The sequence below is a fragment of the Xiphias gladius genome, chromosome 9, assembly GCF_016859285.1.
Source record: "Xiphias gladius isolate SHS-SW01 ecotype Sanya breed wild chromosome 9, ASM1685928v1, whole genome shotgun sequence".
Lineage (NCBI taxonomy): Eukaryota > Metazoa > Chordata > Actinopteri > Istiophoriformes > Xiphiidae > Xiphias > Xiphias gladius.
Window position 1 is genome coordinate 15423334 of NC_053408.1, and position 12653 is coordinate 15435986.

Below are 12653 nucleotides of genomic sequence, written 5' to 3' on the forward strand. Positions count from 1 at the left end.
GTTCACGTCCCAGGAGCCAGAAGACCATCGAAAACGATGGTCTTATTTCCACTGGTTGTCACTGTGTATCCTTCCGGTGGTACTAGAATAAAACGTTTCGACCAACATAACCTATTTTCACAGAACCGAACATCGTTTGCATCGTTTCCCTGTATATATATATGTCAACCCAACACATTGCACTGTATTAATAAATTAATAGGGAAAATATGATAAACGATCCACGGAGGGATATCGCTCATCTTTGCCGGTCGTTGGCTACGGGCAGCAGCAGCGCGAGCGCGGCGGATACAGAACTACAGCTTCCTGTCTGTGGTGCAGGGTAAGTTCAAACGGCTCGCTTTTTATTATAAAATTTGGCGAAGTATTGGGTGTTTTCCGCAGTCTCCTGTCTAAGAGTAGCTTTGGATGAGTTTTATATGTTGAAAAAAAGGGCGCCTTTTCTATGGCCTGTGTTTATTTTGTTTTTAACAGAGTTTAACGTCCGGGGATGCTCGAGCGCTTTCTTTCTTTGGGGAAGCTAGCTTATTAGCTAACAGTTGCTAATGTGTTTTGCAGAATTAATATTATATGTGACTTTTGTGGCTTATTTAAGAGTATGAATAAGCGTGTAAGGCCTTTTAATAACAGAAGGTGTGGGAGAAAACATTCACCAGAGACAGATGGGTTCTATTTTTCTACCACACGATTCGTAGTCTGCAATAATACACTATGCAATCTTCAGAGTTCAATGTGAAGGAGATTTATTTGTATATTAAAAATAGAGTAGAGTAAACTGAGATTTTCCTAGGAGCAACTGAACTGTCTCAGTTGTACATTCATTTTTATATCATTACTCTCTCCTTCTTCTGTGGGCTTCTATTTAGACACTGTGGTTTCATCTCCCTTGGAACTTCCCAATATGTTTAGCCACTTTCCGAGAATTAATGGTGTCTATGTTACTCAGTAGTTGATATCTTCACAGAAGTTGGACATCAAAGGCATTCCTGTATGCCTTGATTGCATAAACCATTATATTTCAAAGCAAGCACTTTCTATTATCATTCCTCCCTAAGCTTCTCTTAGTCATCACTCTTGATTCTCAAATTCTGTTTTTAATGGGAACTCACTGAACACATCTAAAGCAAAACAAAGTAAATGATCACATTCAGTAGGATATGAAAATAATAACATTGAGTAATATAAAATATTTCCTACAAAGGCTTACAATATTGACACCAAAAACCCTGTTTTTAATTCACAAATACAATCAAAAAATTGTGCTAGCTGATGCCTGTAATGGTGTCATCACTGTGCGCCGATAAAGAGGCATGTTGTATGTGGATCTGTTACCGGCTTGTTTGTCAAACACTAGTTTTCCTGTGACAGTGCTAATTTTTGCCTAAATGTTGAGATAATATAACTTCCATTTCTTCATTTAGATTGAAGACTAAGCGGCGCTTTCAGTACAATTGTTTTAAGTCTCTTCTGTCCTCTCATGAGATCACACTGAGATCATTGCAGACTGCTGTCTGCCCCCTTTCCCCACAGCAGCCCAGCCTGTCCCAACTGCCAACATGGCCTTTGTGCCCGCACCCAGCCCCACTGTGGTCGACCAGACCACACTCATGAAGAAGTACCTGCAGTTTGTGGCAGCGCTCACAGACACCAACACACGTAAGTTCATAGACCTCAGAGAGTTTTGCGAGACATTTATGATGTAGAGAGGAGTTATGTAAGATATCTGAAAAATGACACAAGGTGGCCCCAAAAATTTGTAGTTTCAGAAAAGGTGTCTTTATATTTAGTTTAGTTAGTTTTTTATTTTACTTTTTTTATATGCAGTGATTTATAGAGATGGGATTCAAGAAGTAGTTCCGGTTGAAAGCCAGTTCCAAATTATCCAAACCATTGGAACTAATTGCCTCCGATCATATCAATTCCTTTTATCAATGCCGGCATGATTTTCTTACAGTTGGGCTTTGCAAAACAACAACGTCAAACTTGGGCACATCTTGCATTAGAACACCTTACTCCACTGTTTTCCAAAAAACATTTTGGCCACACACCTGTCTAAGTTGCATGCGCTGAAGTAATTGACTGGGGACTAGAGGCTTCTCTGTATGCAGCCGCCTAGCTAGCCTCGAACAGTAGCCTGTATGTGAGGTGTTTAGGGAACATCAGTGAATTGTGGCTTCAGAAAATAACCTGGGTTACACTCTTCCCCCCTCTAAACTGCAAGACAATTCTAAACCTCTGGCATCTTTCTACACAACATGGGCTTAAAATCCGGGATTGACATGTAATTGACACACGAGTGCCACTGCTTCCCAACTGAGCCGCAAGTCCGTTACTGAGGGTAAACATTCTATGTTATAAAAACATTAGCTCCGCAAAGGCAGGCTTAGCAAATTTTTGATTTGACTAAGAAAACCTAAATGAAAATGAATGCTGTGCATATATTCTCTCTTTTAAACAATTTTAGATGATGACAGACTTTCTACAGCTGGCTCTCAGGCTACAGCCTTTGTTCAGACTCAGATAAAGTAAAGCAGTTGCATTTACACTGAAAAGCTGCGCAGGGTTACTTTTTTTCTGCACAGAAAAACTGATAAGGAATTGTTAAGGGAATCGTTAAAGAATTGGACCAATAAACAGAATTGATAATGGAATTGATATCGATAAAATTTTATCAATTTCCAGCCCTAGCGATTTAGATCGAGAGGTTTTTCCATTTCATCATTTCCTTCCATTTTACCTTTATTTTCATTGTAATGTTTGGGCTGGTGTCCTTTGCAGCATGAGCAGATGATCAGATGCAGTAGTGTAAATGCAACTTCTCGGTTACTTTAAATCAACAGTTTAATTATTTGGCAATTTTTTAGGTTAGTAATAAGGTCAATGTGAGAATGAATGAAAAGATTTACATGAAAATAGAAGGGGTCTTATAATATTTATTGTTTGCATTTGAAATGTTAAATTTACAAGTTCAAAGAATACATTTGTCATCCATATTAATTATTACACACAACTTGCCGTTGCACTGAACTTTTTTCTGCTTAGTGTCAGCAAAATAAATGATGGTTCAGGCTAGGCACCTGTGCTTAGAATGGGCGATGTGATGAGAGCGATATGCTTTAGTCCAGTCAAAGGTACGTGTGTCTGGGAGAGTGCTTGTCCATGGGAGCGTGTTTGAGTGTGAGTGTGTTTCTTGATGTACCTCTTGATTAATCTGGACGCTGAAAGTAAAACTGATAAGATCTGAGAGTCGCTTGCTGAGCACACGGAGACAGCCACGAAAAGTGCAGCTGTGTCATTAGCAGGTGTGATTAATGGCAACACTCTGTCCTTCAACTTCCAGCTGATGAAACTAAGCTGAAGATGATGCAGGAGGTCAGCGAGAACTTTGAGGTGAGTTTGGTGAATGTTCTCACTGTGTTACGAAAAGGATTCATTTTCTTTGTCTCTGCTGATGGATTATGATGGATTTGTAAGAGGTTTTATAGATCAAAATAAAGATTAAATCCATTTTTTTTTTTTTTTTTTTAGTGGTAAATTTGGTGGAAACTATAAACAGACTGTAACTGTAAAAATACTGTGACTGTTTCTGAATGTTTTGAATAAGCACGTAGCAACAAATAAAAAAAATCATTAATAGAAAGTTTCCCGGCACTGAAACATTACTGTGTCTGATTATACTGAGTTGCTTCATCGAATAAAATGTCTTGGGCTGGTCAATTTCAGAATGTGACATCTTCACCTCAATACTCCACCTTCTTGGAACACATCATCCCTCGCTTCCTCACATTTCTTCAGGATGGAGAGGTGCAGTTCCTTCAAGAAAAACCTACACAGGTATGAGGCTAAAGACGAGGGCATGGGGCTCTCCCTGCACTCAATTTTTATCTGTTCATCAATGTTCAACAACTATTCAGAGAGAAATTTAGGCTAGAAGAAGAAAGAATCTGATAGTAGTCTCAGTAGACCATAAGGCACTGCGGCCATAGGACATGTTAAAATCCCATATAACCACCTTTGAGTTCAACTAAGCAGTCAATGCTCTTTCTATCAGAGTTGTTGAAAGGGATTCTGGTAGATCAGTCACTGAACATCATCATACCACATTCCCTGAAATGAGTGAACATTACTAGATCATATAACATGGTGTAAGTGTATGGGAGGGTGGATTATCACTTTAAAATGTTACCCATTTGTTCAGCAATTGAGAAAGCTGGTGCTGGAAATCATCCACCGCATCCCAACAAATGAACACCTTCGTCCACACACAAAGAACATCCTTTCTGTGATGTTTCGCTTCCTGGAGGTATGAGTCCTATTCTTTTATAACACAACATTTCACATTTTATTGTTTTGCACTATTCAGTTACTTTAAAACTGTACTGAGTATTTTACCGCTAGTAGTTGATTTTTGCCTTATTTTCTAATAGCTCGCCATTTCCAAAATGTAATAAATGCACAGTAAGTGTTGTGAAAATAATTTTTTTTATGACTAAATGGCGAAATAGGTTTGATGTAATACATTGGATGGAAGAATGGTTAAATTGCTGATGATGTTTAGAATTTACAACTCACTGTGGGTAGTGGGCAAAAGAAAAAAAAGTTATATATGTAGATATTCCACGCATACAGGAGCTATTACATGGCCATTTCAGGCATTTTTTCCTGCTGTTTTTTCCAGATTGAAAGTGAGGAAAATGTGCTGATATGCCTTCGCATCATTATTGAGCTGCACAAACAGTTCCGCCCTCCAATCTCTCAGGAGGTGAGTTCTTGAGTTATGAAACAATTTTGAAAGTGATTTTGATAGGGCTGCTGCACTCATCTTTAGAATTTCTTAGCTTGACTAATCACCAATTTGAAAAGATCTGTCAGGTTGTTTCCCCAGTATTTTTTCCCTGTGTTGATGAATGCAAACTTAGAGAGCGAGCGTTTCTGGTCTAGTTCCCTTTAAAGACAAAAGCACCTTTGTTTATGTTCCTGTACATGATGACCCATTATAAATATGAGTAATCCCCTTAACAGTTTTTAAGTTGACCGAAACCTGAATAGCAAACAATAGGGGGCAACGCTTCATATGGAATAGGTATTAGGACAGAATTTTTCTGTTCGTCTTAACCAGACCAAATAGAAGTAAGACATTAAAGAAATTGGTTTCCTCTCATTCCTTGTGAAAAAAGGAACCTTTGAACATTTTCTTAGAGTCTTGAATTAACATGTTTTCCATAATCCTCTCTTCTCAGATTCATCACTTTCTGGACTTTGTGAAGCAGATTTATAAAGACCTTCCCAAAGTTGTTGTAAGTGCATCCCTCACAGTGGGTGGCTTTTCTTACAGTGAAGAAGTGTTTGGCTCTGATTACATCATGTTTTTACTGGAGGCATTGAGTAACTTGCCATCATCCTTTCCTTTTCTTTCTTTCCAAACATGTCTGCGTCTTTGTTCTTACCTTTTTATGAAATTTCTAATTTGCCTCTGTTGCCTCCAACCATTGTTTCTTTTTACTCCCTCCAGGCCAGATACTTTGAGAACCCACAAGTGATAGCAGAGAACACAGTTCCCTCCCCAGAAATGGTGGGGATGATCACCTCTGTCTTGGTTAAGACTGCACCTGAGAGGGAAGACAGCGAAACACGAACGGTAAGCCAACCAGCACTGTGTAGGAGTTTATATCTCTACTTCAGTGTTTATATTCCCTACTTTTAAAGTACTGTCTCTAACCACTGGATGGTAGTAGTGCACTGTGGTGGCACACCAACATGAGAGATTACAAATTGCGGTTATCCTGAAATAGAAAATATGTATAAAGTACATGATGCTTTGTTTCAGCAGTGGCCTGTTTCACATCAGTAGCTTCATAAACGTTAACCTCTTAGGATCCGTAAATATATGGAAAGTTGATGGCGTGACAATAAACCTGGGATTCAAGGGACTAAGGTGGGATGCTAAAATACAGATTACAAACAGATTTTTTTGCAAATTGTCTGACAAGAGATTTGATACCTTAATATGAAAAATCGGGGTTATAGCATGCAGTGATTGTTAGTAAGGTCAAAGGAATGTTGATGAAGAATAAACAGCAGTCTGCTCGGGGTAAACTAAAGGTTTTTATAACCCTGTGCTTTTTTCAGTTTCAGTTTATGCTGCACTTAATTTCTGTCTCACTGAGAAACTCGGTCCTTTATTGAAGATCCTTTTCCTTAAAATTAATTTTGGTCTTCATTATACAAAGACTGTGCTGGAAACATCTGAAACAACAATTCAATAGAGCAACGTTGTGGCCATAAGTCCACTTCTTAAAGTTGAGCTGTTTATCTGTTCTTTACTGCAGGAGTTGTATATTTGTCACAATCACTTTGTCTGTCCAGCAGTTACATCACTCAGTCGTTACAGTTTTCTTATTTTCAGTTTCTCTTTTTATTTCTGCCTCCAGCATACCATCATCCCTCGGGGGTCTTTGTCTCTCAAGGTGCTAGCAGAGCTGCCTATCATAGTGGTGCTGATGTATCAGGTGAATGAAATATTCCTGGACCTCTCTTTTCCTAATGGAATTTGATAACAAGGGAAAAGGACAAGTAAATTAGTCATTACAAAATGTGATATCTGCTTTTTGTTATAAAAAATCAAAAAGTATGAAATTTGCAACGTAAATGCCAAGAAAACACATAAAATGACTGAATTACAAGGGTTAGGATAAAATATGCGTCCTTTATGGAGGTGAAAATTCAGTTACCATTTATTGCAGAGATTTTGACACCACTAACTGAACTGACTCATCTGCAATTTAATTTGAGTCATGAAAGTTGTAGCATATTTTAGGCTGAAAATACTTATAAAATTATTGCATTTTGGAATGAATTCCTTCAGCTGTGAAAATGTGTGTGTGTGTTTAAATTAGAATTAGTTTCTCATTAACTGGGATTGTGTGTTTTCTTCATCCCCTCAGCTATATAAGCTGAACATTCACAATGTGGTGTCAGAGTTTGTACCCCTCATCATGAACACCATCATGCTCCAGGTGTCTCCACAGGCCAGGTAAGATGCATCTGTGTATGCATGTATCTGCACACACTCATATATGCGGGCTGTGCAGGTGTGTCAGAGATATGAGTTTGAGTGTGCCTTTAACAAATTTAATTTTCATTTTACAGACTTCGAAATGAGTTTGGGCATATTTAAGCAAATTGACACCGCACACACACACACGCAAACACACACACACACACACACACACACACACACACACACACACACACACACACACTAACTTTGTTGATGGTTTGCCTGGCACTTTGCCTGCCAAAGCCAGAGTTAAAATCCATTTGGAGAAGTTAAAATTGTAGGAATTGGCTTAGCAGGAGGTGAAACCTCTCAGGGTAGGAAGAGAGTTGTGTTAAGCATTCTGAACAGGAAGGAAATGGAGCAGAGTTTATTTAGGAAAATACATCAGTGCTGTGTGGCAGGTATAGAGAGAATTTCTTTGTGATGTGCAGTAACAGCTGTGACGCAAGCAAAAAAGTCACCCGTGTGGAATTGACTCCAATATGTAGACGCACAATTTCAACCGGTGTAATTGCCACCTACTGCAAGTATACAACATCATTAATGTCTTTGATGGGACTGAATGGCTTTTGTGTGTAAATTGTGCTGTTTCCTTTGCAGGCAACACAAGCTTTATAACAAGGAACTGTATGCAGACTTCATTGCTGCGCAGATCAAGACTCTATCATTTTTAGCCTACATCATTCGAATCTACCAGGTACACCTGCTTGATGGCTGCACATTGCATCATCCACTGCCAGTGAATAGGTTCAGCTCATCATGCCTTAAAGGAAAATAGTTGTCATCCACCACAATTTCACTTCCACCATTGTATGGTTCTTCTCACCAGTATTTTGCAATTGAGAGTATATATACTTCTAACTTTTAGATGCATCCTCTATTCAAACTCGACTTAACATTAACTATGAGCAAACTTCCCTTGAACATAAAGATGTAGATGAAATGAATCAAGCAAACATATTTTGAAAGATTTTCTAGATATCATTTCCTCCTCTGGGTGTCAGGGGATTGGCAGGAAGCAGAGCATAATGTACACCAGCCACAGTTTTAAAACCAATAACTGGTTTTGTGAATAAGGTTAAAACAGACACTTTGAAAAATTAAATTAAGACTTTATATTCACTTTGTATTTTTACACTAAACAAGAATGGCACAAATAGCTTCCTCTGAAGCTATCTCCGACTTTACCGACTGTGTATGCAAACATTATCAGAGACAGTTTGAGACAATAAAAACCTACAATTGGTACAAACATAAAACACACTGATAAAACCATACAAAGAACTTCTAACTCCCCTAGAAGAATTCCATTAGTATGGGAATTGGGATACTGTTGTTTGTGCTGTTACAGATACCCTCTGTCTGTAAACAAAACATGAAATTTAAATTAAACTAAAAGATATTGAACACTGGCCCAAAATATGAGGTGGAGATTTTTTGGTCTAGAAATACTGGTAATCGTATTGGAGAACATTAGCTTGTCTCACCATACAGTATATTTTTAAAATCAATTTTGCTTTTAAACATATTTTGTATGTGTGTCTGTCCACCCTATCAGGACCTGGTAGGGAAATACTCTCAGCAGATGGTAAAGGGCATGCTGCAGCTGCTGTCCAACTGCCCCTCTGAGACTGCTCACCTCCGCAAGGAACTGCTCATTGCAGCCAAGCACATTCTCACAACTGACCTACGCAGCCGTATGTGTACACACACACACACACACACACACACACACACACAGACACAGACACAGACAAATGCACATAAACTAATGTGAAACAAGAAAATGAGAGGGCTGGGTGAAATTTTTGTTTATATTAGTTCATATTTTTTTACATGATACACATCATGTTTTTTAATCACTGTTTTTTCTCCTCAGTGAAAACCGAGGAAACTTTAAGGCTAATTGTAGTTTAATGTGTTCTTTCCGGCCAAAACATTAGCAGTCTAGATTTTCTTGCCAAGTCACACTTAATTTTTTTCACATTTCAGATATAACAACGCAATAACACATAAATAACATTTTTATTTGGTGTCAGACTGTGGCTGTAAAACTCATTTAGATTTGGTGACTAAGCGGTGAAAAGTGAGACTGAATGAAATTGAATAAAAGCTCAACCCCCCATCAGTGCAATCTTGAGACAATGATACACATTTTGGGTGATATTCAGCATTATACAGTGAGTTACTTCTGCTTCCGTGGCTGAAAGTATTTTCAGTGATTTGTCCCATTTTCTGAAAGAGATTTGACATTTTGGAGTCACAGAAAACTGAGGAAACTATTTACCCATAATTATGTGTTTGGGTGACAGTTATTGTTTTGCTGCCACAGCAGGGAAAGGGGCACTGATACACTAGTTATTAACGTTAATAAAACAAACATTCCTATGTATTTTTTACTATTCTTTTGTCTTTTAAAAATTTAGTACAAACAACTTGTATCACAACACCCGTACACAGACCTGACCAGTTTTTCTCCCATTTTTTTCTTTTCATCCCCATCTACTTCTTTTTCTGGGGCACACAAAACATCTTTGAATCATGCCATGAAAATGTGTATCTCATTGTGTTTCAGAGTTTATCCCTTGTATGGACAAACTTTTTGATGAATCCATCCTGATTGGTTCTGGCTACACTGCTCGGGAGACTCTTAGGTGAGTTTTGTGTGTTCACGATCATTTGATCCCCCAGGTGTCAGCCCCCCCCCCCCCTCTCGTGGTTGATTGCTCAGCCAGGTGCATGTTAAGTGTCCTAGCATAATGAGCAGGCAGTTCTCAATGCTGCCAAAATTCTCAGGAAAGCTGACTGCAACTGCAACACCACAGCACAGATCGCACTGTCAAGTTGTCATGTACGCCTGCATCTCCAGAAGGCAGGCTGCTCACACATTCTCACTTAGGTCAAAAACCTCCTTGAACCCTCTTCAGATGCCAAACTAGCTCGCCTCATCAACAAAATAGCTGTCATTTCACATTAGTACTACATAGGAAACAAGGCAGCTGGATGAGACCTGGCAGGACTATCAGTGTCACTCATTACCTCACCTTCTGTTTCTCTTTCTCCCTCACATATGCCAGTTTGACTTGCATCTGCATCTATTTTCCATATCTGTCGAGCTTTTCCTGTCTTAAACTTTTGTGATTACTACTTTTTCTGCCTTTGAGAGAGTCAGTTCACTGGAGCACAGGCTTTTCAATTTTCACTACCATTAAGTCATGAAATATGATTATAATTCTTCTCTAAATGTCACAGTGACATGTCTTTTGTTTTTTGTTTTTTTCTTTCCAGACCCTTAGCCTACAGCACACTAGCAGACCTAGTGCATCACGTTCGTCAGAACTTGCCCCTGACAGATTTATCCCTAGCCGTGCAGCTCTTTGCCAAAAACATAGATGATGAGTCACTTCCTAGTAACATCCAAACCATGTCCTGTAAATTGCTGCTCAACTTGGTGGACTGCATCCGCTCCAAGTCAGAGCAAGAGAATGGCAATGGACGGGACATCCTGATGAGGATGCTTGAGGTAGGCAGCGCAGAGCTGGGATCAATAGAAAAGACCTATGTATTTTTAAGAAACACTAAAGAAATGCTGAGTATTTTTTTTCACCTCTCTTCCACTCAGGTGTTTGTGCTGAAGTTCCACACGATTGCACGCTACCAGCTTGTCTCCATCTTCAAGAAGTGCAAGCCCCAGTCAGAGATGGGTGTAGTTGACCCGGGGGCATTACCTGGGGTACCAGCCACACCCACTCCATCCACGACCCCCGCCATTCCACCTCCTGCTCCTCCCACGCCCGTTGCTGCAGCACCTCCGCCGCCAGCAACGTCCTTTGACCGACCTGGTGAGAAAGAAGACAAGCAGACATTTCAGGTATCTGACTGCCGCAGCCTAGTCAAGACCCTGGTATGTGGAGTGAAGACGATTACTTGGGGCATCACTTCTTGCAAGGCCCCAGGAGGTGAGAGGACACAGATCCATGCAACAACTATGAAGCCATTAGGCACTTTAGGTGTCCAGCATATAAATGCATACGAAACAATGATTGTTTGATTAAATTTCGACTTTCCTACATGCTGTTTTTTTTTTTTTTTAATTTTCTCCAGAGGCCCAGTTCATTCCTAATAAGCAGCTTCAGCCAAAGGAGACTCAAATCTACATTAAGCTGGTCAAATATGCTATGCAGGCCTTGGACATCTACCAGGTATGACCAAAGATGCTGACTATAGCATCAGTAATTTTATTTGTGAAATGCTGATGAAACGAAAATAAAATGGTGTTTGTGGAGGAGCAAGCACATGTAGTATAAAAATCCCCAACAAATATGCATTAGTCAATAAGACATGGTTCTGATAAACAAAATGGTTTTAAATCCACCAGCAGCCCAATGAAACAACTCTTATGTTTCTCCCGACTAGGTACAGGTTGCCAATAACCAGCAGACATACATCAGGGTGGCCAACTGTCAGACTGTACGCATGAAAGAGGAGAAGGAGGTTCTGGAGCATTTTGCTGGGGTCTTCACCATGATGAACCCCCTCACATTTAAGGAGATTTTTCAGACCACTGTGCCATACATGGTGGAGAGGATCTCCAAGAACTATGCACTACAGGTATTGCTATCTCACATAAATTGAAAATGTGCTAGTTTTGTATAAGTGGTAATACGTTTTTCAGATAATGAGGTATTCAGTCTTAATTCATCACGTGTGCTCATATTCCTTGTCTTGTTCTCTGTTTCCCAGATTGTCGCAAACTCTTTCCTGGCCAATCTGTCGACGTCTGCTCTATTTGCCACCATCCTAGTGGAGTATCTTCTTGAAAGATTGCCAGAAATGGGCTCAAATGTTGAGCTCTCAAACCTCTACCTCAAGCTCTTCAAACTAGTCTTTGGCTCAGTGTCACTATTTGCTGCTGAAAATGAGCAGATGCTTAAGGTAAGTAGAGGTTTTGTGTATTTTTTGTGAGGGTATTTTTTCTTTATCTTAGGTTATCTTTACTTGTCTTGACGGTTCCTTTTTCCTCAGCCACACCTCCACAAGATAGTGAACAGCTCTATGGAACTGGCCCAGTCAGCTAAGGAACCCTACAACTACTTCCTGCTTCTCCGGGCTCTCTTCCGCTCCATTGGTGGAGGCAGCCATGACCTACTTTACCAGGAGTTCTTACCCCTTCTGCCTAACCTGCTGCAAGGTAAACCCTCACACATAATTTCTGTTTAAGTGTAGGTATTTGAAAAATGTGAAAAGGTATGATCTATTGTACATGTCCCAAGCTTTAATTCTTTCCTTTCTCCCAATGTCCTCTCTCCATGCCATTAGGTCTGAACATGCTGCAGAGTGGCCTTCACAAGCAACACATGAAGGACCTCTTTGTGGAGCTGTGTTTGACAGTGCCAGTGCGTCTGAGCTCCTTGCTCCCCTACTTACCCATGCTAATGGATCCGCTGGTATCTGCCCTGAACGGCTCTCAGACTCTAGTCAGCCAGGGCCTTCGCACCCTGGAGCTGTGTGTGGACAACCTACAGCCTGACTTCCTCTATGACCATATTCAGCCTGTTAGGGCTGAGCTCATGCAGGTGGGGGGGGGTTGTTT

The 12653-nt window shown here is 39.9% G+C and overlaps 1 protein-coding gene across 3 annotated transcripts in view; it reads left to right on the forward strand.

Moving 5' to 3' along the window:
• Window positions 1-277: 277 nt before the first annotated feature.
• The window catches only part of LOC120794060 (transformation/transcription domain-associated protein), an 87074-nt gene continuing 74698 nt past the window's right edge, over window positions 278-12653 (forward strand). Inside the window, exons 1-20 of one of the 3 annotated variants that reach the window (XM_040134662.1) lie at window positions 278-322; window positions 1531-1656; window positions 3341-3390; window positions 3724-3834; window positions 4199-4303; window positions 4679-4762; window positions 5241-5297; window positions 5513-5638; window positions 6432-6509; window positions 6945-7033; window positions 7661-7757; window positions 8619-8757; window positions 9636-9714; window positions 10349-10583; window positions 10683-11019; window positions 11165-11262; window positions 11477-11671; window positions 11804-11995; window positions 12086-12251; window positions 12380-12636. In XM_040134662.1, the coding sequence (XP_039990596.1) occupies window positions 1557-1656; window positions 3341-3390; window positions 3724-3834; window positions 4199-4303; window positions 4679-4762; window positions 5241-5297; window positions 5513-5638; window positions 6432-6509; window positions 6945-7033; window positions 7661-7757; window positions 8619-8757; window positions 9636-9714; window positions 10349-10583; window positions 10683-11019; window positions 11165-11262; window positions 11477-11671; window positions 11804-11995; window positions 12086-12251; window positions 12380-12636 (2595 nt within the window). In that variant the 5' untranslated portion in view covers window positions 278-322; window positions 1531-1556. Of the gene's footprint in view, window positions 323-1503; window positions 1657-3340; window positions 3391-3723; window positions 3835-4198; window positions 4304-4678; window positions 4763-5240; window positions 5298-5512; window positions 5639-6431; window positions 6510-6944; window positions 7034-7660; window positions 7758-8618; window positions 8758-9635; window positions 9715-10348; window positions 10584-10682; window positions 11020-11164; window positions 11263-11476; window positions 11672-11803; window positions 11996-12085; window positions 12252-12379; window positions 12637-12653 lie in introns of all 3 variants that reach the window. The other 2 variants (XM_040134664.1, XM_040134663.1) reach the window with 2 other exon arrangements.